The sequence below is a fragment of the Fringilla coelebs genome (assembly GCF_963513975.1).
Source record: "Fringilla coelebs genome assembly, chromosome: 1".
Lineage (NCBI taxonomy): Eukaryota > Metazoa > Chordata > Aves > Passeriformes > Fringillidae > Fringilla > Fringilla coelebs.
Genome location: NC_140028.1, coordinates 84,162,023 through 84,176,049, shown reverse-complemented (window position 1 = coordinate 84,176,049; position 14,027 = coordinate 84,162,023). Strand labels below are relative to the sequence as shown.

The 14,027-nt window shown below is 37.8% G+C and overlaps 1 protein-coding gene across 1 annotated transcript in view; it reads right to left on the bottom strand.

Moving 5' to 3' along the window:
* Nucleotides 1-14,027, bottom strand: part of GMDS (GDP-mannose 4,6-dehydratase) — a 406,670-nt gene that overhangs the window by 327,887 nt on the left and 64,756 nt on the right. The window contains exon 4 of the mRNA XM_084213383.1: nucleotides 10,856-10,965. Within this exon, the coding sequence (XP_084069509.1) occupies nucleotides 10,856-10,965 (110 nt within the window). The remainder of the gene's footprint in view (nucleotides 1-10,855; nucleotides 10,966-14,027) is intronic.

Genomic DNA, 14,027 nt, shown 5'->3' with positions numbered 1-14,027 from the left:
TAGCTGTTTTCTGCCTAATAAAATGTAACACAGCATCATCAAAAAGAGATTAAACTGCATTTAAACCAATCTGATTCCTGATTCCGATGGATTATCAATAAATTCCAGATGTACACTGTTTACAAAGCAAACATCTTATTCACAAGAGACAGTCAGTTAAGATACAATATTCTGTAGATATTCTCTCAAGATTTTTGCTTTAAAAACAAAAATGAACAGAACATAAGAGATCTTAGACACCTCAAAATGACAACTTTCACTTTTTCCTAACAGCAACATTTATTGACAATAATGAAGTAGCAAAAAAAAAAAAAAGAGTCTCAACATAGTTCTGGAACTTATAAACAAATAATGTTTCCTCTTCCTTCAATTTCTAAAATGCTCAAGGAAAAATAGAAACTTGTGCCCATGGTCTACTGTAACAGTGGAATTAATCTCTGTTCTGTCACTCCTGTCCAAAGAGTCATTCTAAATCATAGGGGTTCTGTGAGTTTGACAGTGCACGTCTCACTGCAACAGTTCTTCCACAGAAATGTTTTGTGTGATTTAGGTTTTCTTAATGCTGCTTTGCCGACTAAGAAAATAAACTAAACCATCTTTTACTGCAGAAAATACTTTATTTCTCCTGTTTTGCATGCCTGTAAAGCACCGAGACGCTTTAAGACACACAGTCTATTTAATCCATAGATGAAGGAAGTTGAGAGGATATACATACATTTTTAAAGTTGCAGAAACCACAAAGCCAAACTTACATAGAACAAAGAACTAATCTAGCATTACTCAGCAAGAAGACTGGAAACATGCACACACACATACACCCCGACAGTTCTAATGAAACTGAAGGAAAAAAAGAAATACTGCTTTGTTATGCAAATGCACCATTTCAAAATTGGGAAAATTAAATGATGTCATTCAAGCTAATATCCTTACCTCAATGGAAAAGTGGCAAGAGACAACAACAACCCTCCCTCCTCAGCAACCCCCTCGCAAACATTTCAATGAGGTTTGGCTTCAATAGCAGTCTGTAGCATTTAGCCTCAAGAAGAATTACAGAGAGAGTTTTGGAACTGCTTATTTTAAAAAGTTTGCATTTGTTCTGCCAACCTAATTCATCAAGACAATCAGTGCAATGCATGTATTATTGCGTAGTCGCAGATTTTTCATAGCTTCCATTTCTAGTGTTCAGAACAGCAATTTAGTAAAAGGTTTGTAAAAATATAAAAACTCAACCATGTTATTTCTTCCAAGAAGTTTAATATATCTCTATGGAAGTGTGTTAAGAGACAAAACAAAACAAAAAAATTAAATTATATAACAGACTTAATATTTAGCAAAAGAAAAAAGTATTAAAATAGCTTCATATTATTACTCATCCAAAAAAAAATCACAGGCATTTCCTAAATTTCATAGCTTGACCCATGTTTGTATAGCAGATATGGTATATAATTCTTATGCCTAGATTTTTCTTAAAATTGCCACTTTAAGAAATTAAATAATAATAAAATAAGCAAAAGAATTAAAAAAGCAAAGCACACACAGACACCCTCCTTATTCTGCATAAGCAGTAATTTAAGCACAATGAAAAAGCTCCAAAAGTCGGAGCCATTATATTAACACTTTCCACGGGGTATGATGAACGATACTGAAAATCACATACACTCTGGGAGACCTGTGTTACCCTCCAATCCCAGTACTGCAGCAGCCAGCACAATTTGCAACACTTCAAAGTGAGTCAAATATAATTTTCTTTAAACCTGTAAAAAATAAATTACATAGTGGTTTGGGTTTCTTAATACCTTGATGAAGAGGGTGGATGGATCACTAAAATATCAAAACATGGTAAAAGAAACATAATTATAGGAGAAACAAGTTCTTATCAAAATAGAAACCTGCCAGATATCCTCAAGCTGCTGCAATAGTTTTTCAGGCAGCTGGGTTAAAAAGCACGTTTACAGAAAGTAAACTCTTAACAAGGTCCATCATAAATATAACCACTAAAGCTAACACTCAGCCAGGATGGTTGCACTCAGAACTGTAAGAGAATAAAATATATTACAAAATAAGATAGCACCCCATATTGAATTTTCTAGCCTTGACACAATTTCTTGACCCATCACGCTATACTACTACTAATAATTCCTCAACTTCTTTCACATCTTTCTACCATGATACCTTAAAATCTGAGGGCTTGAGCAATCATTGACATCAAAGCCTTCAATTCCACCTTTTATTTTGGGATCGCCCTACTCCAAAATTTTAGATGTAGATGAGCACACAACAAAATATGTTAATGTCTACAATGACTGCAGCTATTTTGCAGCCATTAATTTTGTACTTAATAAATACTAAGCCAAACCCCGGACTAGTTTTATTAATCAAACACTTCTAGAGAGAGATCTGCAGCTTGACCCATTTTAATAGCAAATCTAATTTTGGGGATCAGAGCAGAACAGACTGCAGCTCTTTTCCTAAGAATGCTGACATTTAAGTAAACCTTACCAAAGAATGCTTGCCTGATTGAGGACTGACATTTCCTTTCTCTAACTCACTTAAATAAAATATAGGCTTTCTGGCCAACTCTTGCAGTACCCCAAGGCAGCTGTATATCACTTTCAGTTGCAACTTGTGAATACTTTCTTTTTCTTTCTGTCTCTTTATTTTGACATGCATATTATGTTAGCTGATTTCAATCATGTTGCATGAGTGGATGACATACCTTAAAAGATTAAGTTTTGCCACCTGGGACTACTCCAGAAATTCAGTACTTTATAGCATCTCATACCCTTCTTCATCCTCTATGCGCCTGCACTATCAATAGTAGCTTTCTTCCCTATTTTATGCCAAACGACAAGTCTTTCAAGGCTGCAGTTGATACAAGTCAGCTTGAAGTGTCATTCCCCCCCATTCCCATTCCAGGATGGAGCTGCTCCATTGTGTACAACGCTCTGCTGCCATCTATTTGACACAAGAAATACGACGCTGCGAATGCCACAGCTGGTTTTCCCTTCCCTTTTCCCCCACCTTTCTCTTCCCCTGCAGCAGCTGTTAGAAGAAAACTCTCAGGGAAGTTTTTGATCACTCCTCCCTGCTCGTGCCCAGAAGCAGAAACCACTTCAACAATTACTTTTGTACTTAAAAAAAAAATAGCTACAGTAACAGCAGAGGTTTGATTACTGCAAACAAAAGTAGAATTATATGATATATCACTCTTCTCTAAAAAGGGAATCCAAGCTAACAAACTTCCATTTATCAGCCAGCTCTAAATAAAATATGGTTTAAAGGAATTATTTTAAAATTTGCAATTTAATTATGCAGCAGCAGAGCTCATTGAGCATTTGATTTCTGCAGGTATCCAGCTGTAACTGGGGCCACAGCGCTGAATGAACACGGATTCACTAGCTGACCCCCTTCACTACACCAGACTTAAAATTCAGAAGTCAGTTAGGAAGTCAAATCACAGAGCCTCCAAGGAGAAACCACACACAAAGTATGAGATGAAGGAGGTGGTACTTTACCCGTCATCAGGGTCACAAAGATAAACACCACTTCATTCATCACAGCATTCAGCCTGCTTTGTATGTGACTGCACAAAACAAGAACAGCAGCTGAAAAAAGTCCCCAGCTTGCATTTGTAAAATATCATGTGAGAGACACCCATTGAAAACTCTTAAAGGAATCTATAATCTTCAGTTATAGGTCCACAACAGCGCACATTCTGCTCTTTAATTACTAAACCATATGGAAAAGCCCTGTCTCAGGGCTCAGTCTGCTCCTTTTTGCATCCCTGATTAAGTACTTTTTTTTTTTTACATGGCTGCTTTCCCAATACACTTAAATAACATATTTGTAGGAATGTACTTCAGCATCTACCCTGGAAATGATTCATAAGATAAAAAAGCAAAAAGACAGACTAAAAGAGTGCAAGCTTTTCACAGGAATTATAAATAATGTCACTGTGATCCAAAAAGCATTTGAACTCTTCTGTATTTTTCTACAGAGAGGGAAATAACGCCTTAGTTCAGAGCAAGAGTAGGGAGAAAAGGAGGGGCTCTGCTGCTGGAGGGAGGGTGCAGGTAAGGAGAAAATGTGGAATAGGAGGGCACAGAGGCAATACCAGCCTGCAGCAGAGGTCATGAGAGTTCTTCTGTAGTTAAAATATACCCATAAACATAATGCCTTAATTTTCTAATTGGTATTAACATAAATAGTGTTTGGTTTGGGGAGCAATTTGCTAAAGCTTGTATTTGTTAATAAATACTAGTACCACTGAGTGCATTACTCCATTGTTCTTTTTATGTATTCATAGCATTTACAGCTATAATACATACAGTTAACTATTAAAGTTAATCTGTTTAATAAAATTAATAGTTGCACTAAGTTCTTTACTAACACCTGGTTTTAAATCTATTTAGTCTGACAATACAAGCTGCAATTACAGGATTGTATAAAGTTGCCATAAATGCTTAGTGAACCAAGTGAAGAGACATATATAATTCCATTTGCTAACTATTACCGGAATTACCTTTCCTTCCAGGCCACACAGAATCTGTTTAAACTGGTTATTATATTATATTAATTATATTAATTATATTATATTATATTAATTATATATTATATATATTATATATTATATATATTATATATATATAATATATTATATATATATAATATATATAATATATATTCTATTCTATTCTAAGCATTGCCCAAAATATTTCAAGTTTAAAGCTGCCTAAAACCAACCACTCAAAAGGAAATAGATTACTTAAAGAATTTAAGGTACACAGCGAAACAACACATATAAGCATTTGAAAGAATCACTTGAGAGGCTTACTCTGCCCTCTGGTGCACTCCATCCCACAAGGACACAGCACCCTGCACAAAACTCAGGAGAGCATCCAAACAACAGCAACAGTCTGAAGTTAATGCAGTTAAAAGAGTGTGCTGTACTAAATTAAGACAGTTCAGCACCCTACAACATCACACCCTGGGTAATGCCAGCATGTGCAAAAGCACTGAAGCACTCTGCAGGACAGTAGGTAGCCCAGCTAGTTTTTATTCCTTTGTATTTACAGCAGAGAGCCTAATTGTCCTGGCTAAGGACCAAGACCCCACCACCTCAAGCCCAGTGCAAATACAGTGTTTGCTGGTTAGCACAACAATTTTGCAGCAAGGTTGTGTCCCCAAGGCTGGTGTTATGAGCTGCCAGCACCAGTAAACAGATGACAGGAGACTGACAGGCACCTGAGCATGCCACAGCCCCACAGCCCCACACAGGGGTCCTACACTGATCAGAGGTACCCTAGGGCAGAAGGCTCTATATTCATGGAGTATAAATCAGGTTTGGAAACTTGGCTTTTGGCTAACAAATTGAACAGCCACACATGCTAAATTAGAAGGAATTTGATATCAAATTGAGAGGATAACATATTCTATAAAGCACAGCTATAAAATTCTCCAATTACATGAAATTAAGGTCCGTTAGGCATGTTTTTTCCTGTGAATAAGTTGTACTACATCTCTACAGAGTATTGCTAATAGTCTTTAAAATTAACTAGACTAGGTCTTGTTACACTGAACAGTCAAAATTTTTCTTCTATGAAACATACAAAAAATCCATTCATTTCCTCAGAAGCTGTGAGCTTCCATGACATTCATAAGAAGCTTAAAATCCATGCAATAATAAAACAGCATACTGAACAATAAGAACCACAAGGTATAGCACATAAACCATGAATTATGTAATTATAAGCAATTATCAGCCTTGGAAGTAATGAAATACTGGAAAAGCTTTACAATTAATTATTTTAATTATTTCACCTACAGTTTAATATAAGCAATATTGGATTAATGAAAAAAAATGTTTAAAAGTCCAAGCACCCCACAACAACGAACACTATTTTTGGCCATGAGAAAGCATTGCAGGATCAGAACCAAACTGTGTACAAACAGCATATAAAAATAGAAGTACCATCATTAAGATTTAACTGCATGATGTTTATGTGTGATTTAAAAAACCCACCCAACAAATTAGAGAGGTCCTGTTTAATGGACCATACTACAAAAACACATATCCAGTGGAAAAGAATTGTTTTCAGAATTAATCCATCAAATAGACAACGACTGCAAAAGGAAGGCACAGTCCCAAACCTGGCTATTGAACAGCATGAGACTTGGAAATGATGCCAGAATTCTGCTATCAGAAGACTACAGTACTTAGCTCCATGCTAAGTTATTTAGTGCCTTGACTTTCCTCATAGTTAAGCACTAACTGTACATGCACCATGAAAGTGCCTTCCTCGTGTGAGACTGCCTCAGAGCGACACCATCCTCTGTGACACAGACTTTGCCATAGGTGATTATCAGCTCTACTAACTGCAGGGATAGAAAAGTGATAGGGGAAGAGTACTGCCCCTACATCTCTGATAAAACCTGCAGGAGAAAGTCAGCTATATATAGTTTTAATTATCAGATTCACCTGTGTACTAAAGAGAAGATGCCAGCTTCCATGCAATGACCCAAACACTACCTTCTTCACTATAAAGTTGTACAGCACCATCTCCCCCCAGCAATTATCACAACCACAATTACAACTGCTGGAAGAAGCATCCCATAAAAGACTATGATAGGAAATGAAAAAGATGACCTGTTTCCCACACGGTTCACATTCCTCAGACTACAAGGAGTCTGGGGATGCAAACAGGCTTTAGAATGTGATGTAGTAGTAGATAAGGCTCTCCTGAGGTAAGCTAAGAAAGCTCATCCTCATATATTCTGGTCTTCATGGGTGATTTTTACCATACCAGTATCTGCTGTGGGGATAACACGGCAAGTGCAAGCAAGAAGGTTTCTGGAGGGCATTTATAACCTGATATGGGTGACTGAAAACCCCACAAGGGGCAATGCTATGAACAGACAATTCTTACAGTCAAGGAAGAACTGGTCGGGGTAGTCTTAGCCCACAAAAGGCTGAAGGGCTGGAGGATCTGTCATATGAGGAGAGGCTGAAAGAGCTGAGGTTGTTTAGCCTGAAGAAGGCTCAGAGGGTGAACTCCCTGATGTGTCACCTGATGAGTGGGATGGGAAAGGATGACTGAGACAGACTCCTCTCAGCAGTATGCAGCGACAAGAGGTGAGGCAATGGTCAGAAACTGAAATACAAGGAAACATGCCATTTAAAAATATCAAAATTTGTGGTGGTGTGTGCTAGTTTTTTACTGTAAGAGTAAAGGAGCTGCACAGGTGAGGAAACAGGCTGCTCAGGGAGATTGTGGGGTCTCCATCCTACTAAAGACTTGACTGCAAAAAGTTCTTTGTAACCTGCTCTAGATAACTCCCCTTTGAGTAATGGGGTTGGAGTAGACTGTCTCCAGAGGTCCCTTCTGACCTTCAACCATTCTGCAACTCTGTTGAAATTATATGATGCAAACTTTTACTTGTGTACTTCAAGTTTTCCCCTCTCTGTAGATAATCCACTTTCCCACCAACCAGCCTCCAACTACAGATTCAGGATGCAGTAAGAGACATGGGCGAGCAGAGGCTTTTGCGTAAGTTGGGATTTTCCTCCCTGGCCTCTGAAGACTAAGGCACTACAGCTAAATTGGACCAGACTATGTAATACTATTAGGACAGCAAGCCATGAAACCAGCCCACATTTAACTGCTTAGATAGTACTTCAAACTTTTTCAGTGTAAGATAACTTTTACTGAGGTTACACTGCCTTTTGGATTTGTCAAAAAATACTTGCCAGCTTCACTAGTGCAGTACAACTCAAAGCAAACAAACAAAATTTTGCAGTTCAGTCAAACACTGATGTGATCATCTGTTCTTCAAGAAAAAAATAGCTACACCTTTATATCTACGTGTATGCCTCCTCTGAAAGATGTGTAAAAAGAGACATTTACATCATTTTAGACAAACTACATTTGGAGAACTGATTTTGAAGACATTCAACAGAGGGATATGAATATAGAGTTAAGGATAACAGAATTTAGAGTAAGCCATCTGCATGCTACTATACCCAATAATAGATAACTATTTAGAACCAATATACTGTAAACTCCCATAAAACCAAATTAAATGAAAAAAAAAAAAAAAAGGTGAGTTCAAGAGATTCCCAAAGAACTACAATTCAAAGCAGGAGGACATATAAAGACTGGATAGAGAAAATGAGTCTGAGCTGTTTATTTAGTAGCTATGAAGTGAATGTGCTACTGTTTTCTGAACATCCCATGGTGAAGCCACAGTGCAGAGAGCTAATCCCTGTTTCTCACCAAAACAGACACCAATGCACACTGGATAATTTGTTCCTACTGATGATATCATTCTGTTGAGTTTACTGCTTTTAATAAGGAACAAGTTTCAGTCTTCACTCTCTTTCTCCCATGTACAAGATCAGATCAGCCTCCCAGTGACCTACTTTATGAGTCACAGTCCTCACTATTTATGATTCAGAAAAACGTCTTCTCTGACAGTATTTCCCAGACTACTGTGGGTTCATTCCAAGAACCAATTTCATCTTCATTGGTTTCCTACAGGAAACCAGACCAACTTCCTATGATTTTATTTTCCTTCATTTCAGCATGGCTCACATAAACTAACTGGAAGTGAGAGTGATAGAAAACTTTATTCTGCATAAACACAAGCCAATACAAACACCACCAAAAAAATCCTGAAGACGTCACCGGTTCAAAGTGACCGGAATGTGAAGCAAGCTAAGATTAGAAGTTCTTTTCCCTCCTTCCCCAAACATGATGCACACAAGCAAACCCAGTAAATTTATATAACTACAGTCTAATGCTAACAGCTGTTTAGTGAAGACATTCACCTGAACAGATGGCCAAGTTCTACTCCCTCTTTCAACACTGGTAATTGTTTTAAAATGCTAAACACTGTTGGGCTATTTTTAACTCCTACCAATAACAGAGTCAAGTTCTCCCAACCACCTCAGTCAACAGATTCGGGGTGCTTATCTTCCCTCCTCAAGTGCAACAACAGTACTACTACTGCAAAAGCTAGGAAGCAAGCAAACCCTGAAGAAGTTAATCTACGCTTCCCATAGGACTGCTATCACTGCCTAAGTATCAGCCTGCTGCATCCAGGTCAGCTTCTAATAGAGCCATTTTCATTGTCCTCCAGGACATGAGGACGTTAGATTTCCAAAAGCCAAGAGTCAGCACCAGATCTGCATTGGCTCAGAGTCACAGAGTAGTGTGAGCTGGAAGGGACCTAGAAGGATCACCAAGTCCAACTCCTAAGTGAATGGCCCATATGGGAATTAAACCCACAACCTTGGCTTTATAAGCCCCATGCTCTAACTGAGCTAATCATGCGTTAGTAATAAGTGAGGCGTTTGCGGAATAATCCTTCCCATAACCCATGGCAGAATCATCCAAGAATCCATAGCAGCAGCACGAGCACCACTATTACCCCTTCATGCTCTCCCAGTGCTGTGACCAAGCTGTTGCAGCTTCAACAAACACGTGGAGCTAGATGATGTTAGCATGGTACTAACATTCTGGTCCCAAATTAAGTGGGACAGGTAATTCCCACAGAGATTGCTATACAGTCAACCACTTCAAGGAAAGGGATGCTGGGACACCTAGCTGTGGACTGCAAATATCCAGCATAATTTGCTGGCTCAGATTTCACTCTGCAAAGCAGCAGTTCAGTTATCTTCTGGACCATCTTCTGCCCTTGGACTAATGTAGCCCTGTTGTTAAACTGCTCTACGTGAGCTAATAAACCAGACCCATGTTAACACAGTTAATTCAATCATGCAAGCAAATTAAAAGCAGATTTATTCTCATTTCATGTCTGTATTCTGCTGTGTGTGTTGTCAATAACTGCAGCCTTTCCATGTGATTTCCTCTTGGTGCGTTTCAAGGCTTACAGTGACAGGAACACCGTGCTGCTTTTTGTGGGAAGGCTTATTCAGAAACTAAATCTAAACTGATTTTCAGGAGGCTTAAATACTCCTTCACTTCACACCTCAAGAGAAGCCAGGGAGTATTGTCACTTTAGAATGCTTACACATTACACACAACAAGAACAGGATGTATGACTGAAGAACCGTTTAGTTTAATGACAATTTTCTACCTGGACATCAGTTTCAGTTTGTAATCATGAAGTATGAATGAGGATTTTGCAAGGTAATAGTGGTCACTTGTTAGTAAACTGAGCTTTTATGGCAGCGTAGCTTAATAAATGTAAATGACAAAGTTATTGCCTCTGCTATTCATTTTCCATCCTTTTGCTGCAGCAGTACTTACCAGGGTCATATTACTAGTTTTTAATGACCCTTTTTTATTCCACTTTCTCTAATTTGATTTTTTGCAACCAAAAGTGTTGTAATACTTCAGGTAGTAACCTATTGTTTGTAGATCAAGATTTCAAAGAGTATCACCTGGGTGAAAACTGAGGTAGGATAAGCCTTCATAGAAGCGATGCATTCTGATATATGCATTGATTTTAAACAAACCAAATAATATTCTTTTAAGTACTGCTTGGCCTGAGTACACTGCGTAATTTCTCAGCTAGGACTGATCAGCAGCAAAGTCTACAGCAAAAGTTGTTTCACGTGGCAGAAAAAACAGATTTTTAAACATGCAGATTTTGTTGACAATGACAATTTAACCTCTCTTCTTCTGCAATCTTAATATATATTGGATAGCAAACTCATGCAGTAATTTAGCACCACAGCAAACATGACTGTCTTGACTGAAGGCAGTGTTTACCTGATGAAATTAACAGTTGTTAAAACTGCTATAAATGCTGCAGTCCAAAGTAATCAAGGTAATATACTGACACCACCACCACACATTCACAATTCTCAGTGCCAGAGAAGGTTACTCACCTTGACATGGCTCTGAGCTCCCAGATTGTAAATCTCAGAGGGTTTGACTTCATTAATGATCTTCACCAGGCAGGTGCTGTCTGTGAGATCCCCATAGTGCAGCTTCATGTCTTCAGAGTTTAAGAATACAAGAGTTAATACACTTTAATCTCAGAACAATAATGCATTTTTGGTCCATATCCTATTTCTGGTCAAGGTCTGAGTAAACATTTATTGGAAAAAGTCAAGAGATCACCTGCTAAACTTGGTTTTGCTTGGTTTTTTCCTCCCCTGCTTTAACCACAAAATACATTTCCACATAGGAGTAGTGAATAGCATTTCAGATTCTTTTCTCAATAATCTTATTTATCTAGCAACATTTATATGATTTGTTTCGTAGCTTACACTTAATTTTCCTAGGTTGTATTATTAAGTTCAAAGTCAGATACAGAATTCCAGTCACAAGAATAGGGCATTTTTTAGTTTGGGCTTCCAGTCTTTCACTCAAAAGTGCCTTAATAACTTCTTAAGCATCCATCAATGGCTTTCCTCTCCTTCCCAAAATGTTGCACGTGTTTTAGTTTCTCACTGTGAGTAATTTCACAACACAACAAAAATGTGTAAGGTATCTACTAGGTGAACATTTAGATAATATTTCAGTACAACCTGCTGCATTTGTTACTATTGTTTTTCCATTTAAAAAAATACAGATGCACACTGGAAAGGAATTTAAGAGAACAATTTAACTGTTAATGAAACATGGTTTGTGATGCTGTAGATCAAAATCTCAAAATTGATTAGCTACAGATGTTATTTATCCTTTCCAGACTTCAGTTTCTTTCTAATATGTGTGCAAAAAAGAACGTAAGAGCATGAACCCTCCTCCTGTCAAAATTCAAAGTGCAAATTGCAATGGTTTATCAAGTTGTCCTTGTTTTCAGACCCTGACCTGTCAAGAAGATATTGCAAAAGTGAAATCCACAAAACAGATTTCTTTTTGCTCTTATTTAAAACAAAACTGAAAAATGAAACAACCACACTGTTTTTCACAGATCATTCCAATAAAAAGTTGTTACTATTGATGAATTAGCTGTTAGTGTTTACTTGCCATATTTATATAGATTTTAGTTTAATTTTAATTTATTTTTTTTTTAGTCCTGAGATACAGGCTTATTACAAGAGATGTGAATCCACAGTCCATTTTTAACTGCTGTTGAGATGTGTGAACTTTGTTATATTTATGCTGGTTTAGGTTTTTCTTTTTTTTTTCCCCTTTTTTTAAAATAGTATAAAACAGCAAGGAAGTTAACAGATCTCACATGGTTCTCAGATGTTCAACCCTGTACATTCCCATGTAACGTGCATGAGGTTCTTCAAGTTGATAAAGTAATTCAGCCATAGTATATTCTTGAAATCTATTGTCACATGAACATCAGTTGAAAAGGACATTCTGAAGGGACTTCAGACTCAGCTGAAGCTGTGGCTAACAGGTAATGCTAGGAAGGAAAGAGATGCCAGAGCCTGTGCTCCTCTTCCTACGCCAAAGACATGCAGTCCTGCCACGACCCCCAGGCCAGAGAGCAGTTTCAGAGCTTCTCAGGGGAAGGTGGGCTGCCAGCTGGGCTGACCCAGGAAACAGGGACACCAGCCCACTATTACCAAAAATTTAATGCTTTCAAGGAAAGTGCTTATTTTGGTCTACCATCAAGTCTTCAAAGCTTCTGGTCCAAATGGCCTTTCTGAAGGAGAGCAGGGAACAAAGCTCTGTTCCTTCCTGACCCATGAAAAGAGATCTTTCAAGAGTGAAATGCTAAGCAGTAAGACTTACTAAAAATGGAGTTTATTTGGTGCACAGATTCATAAACACAGATCAAATGTTGGAGCCTTAGGGCTTTAGTAATATTATCCAATCTAAAAACTTCCTTAGTGAGCAAGAGCTGGAGGGCTTGCTCGAGGATGCACCTTGTCTTCCTTCCTGTGCTCCCTACTTTTTTCATACAAAGAGGTTCACTGTCTATGAAGAGCACCATCTTGCAACATGCAATCGATTCCTCACAGGAAAAACACACATGGCAAAGATAAAATTAGGTTTGCTCACACTTCAACCACTATTGCTTCTTTGCTTCCTACAGTACTGCCTGGAAACCCATTGTTTTCAAACAGTTTCCATGGAGCAGCCTTTCCTGAGATTCCAAGTCCAATTCCTTCTCCTCTCATTCACATGGCTACATTCTCCAGTTAAAGGAAAATGAGATAAGAAGTGGGGGGGAAATTAACATCTGCTTTCTCTTTTCTTCCTTCCATCCCTTTCCTTAAATGCTTGTATATATATTTATTGTGATCTACATTGTCTTCCCAAATCACTTTTCATAACCACAAGATGGTTCTCACAATGCACAGGTTCCTGTCTGATTGCATTTTCTTCATTCTACCTTGTGAACCAAGAATGCAAGTCATGGGAAAGAGTTCTTTCATTGTTCTTGACAGAAAAACAGGTTTCAGTATTCTTCATGAAGGTATTTTGTTCAATTCTACCCCTCTCTTATCAGATACTTTAATGAGCAGTGTACAGCAAGTAGCAGCTAATCAAAGCAATATATGTCAGAAATTAAGAATTTTTAAAATGAAAATTACAAGCAAAGACCAAAGGAAATCTGTAAGTTGCATTATATATTAAACTTGATAAAATTAGGCTCTGTTTAACCATGGTGTGAAGCAGACTTCAAAGACGTGATTTTTTTACACCATGGAGATACTGGTTGTTAACAATACCTTAAACTGGACTACTTAAGACAGCTTTCACAACCCTACAAAATCATGGAGATTTTGTAGACACATCATGGAGAACTGTGTGCTTGTTAAAGTACTCAATCCTTCCTCTGAACTGGAGTCATCCAACATTTGAGCTGTTTCTTGTTAAGAGACCAGTTAACTTCCTTTAAGATAAGGCAAACAATTTTTTTGCCATGTGTACACTAAAGGTAATCATTTCAACTTTCCAGATAATCATTGATAATGGAGAATACAGTAAATTGTCAGCAAATTTCCAAGATAAAAGCAGGTACTCTCTTCCTTGGGTGCAGGAATTCAGAAGGTCCATTCATTCTTCTTTTCATCAATAAGTAGTGATCATGTCTTATTCATGCTCTCATAGAGGCTGTTCCAAACCTTCACCTCCATCAGACACCATGGA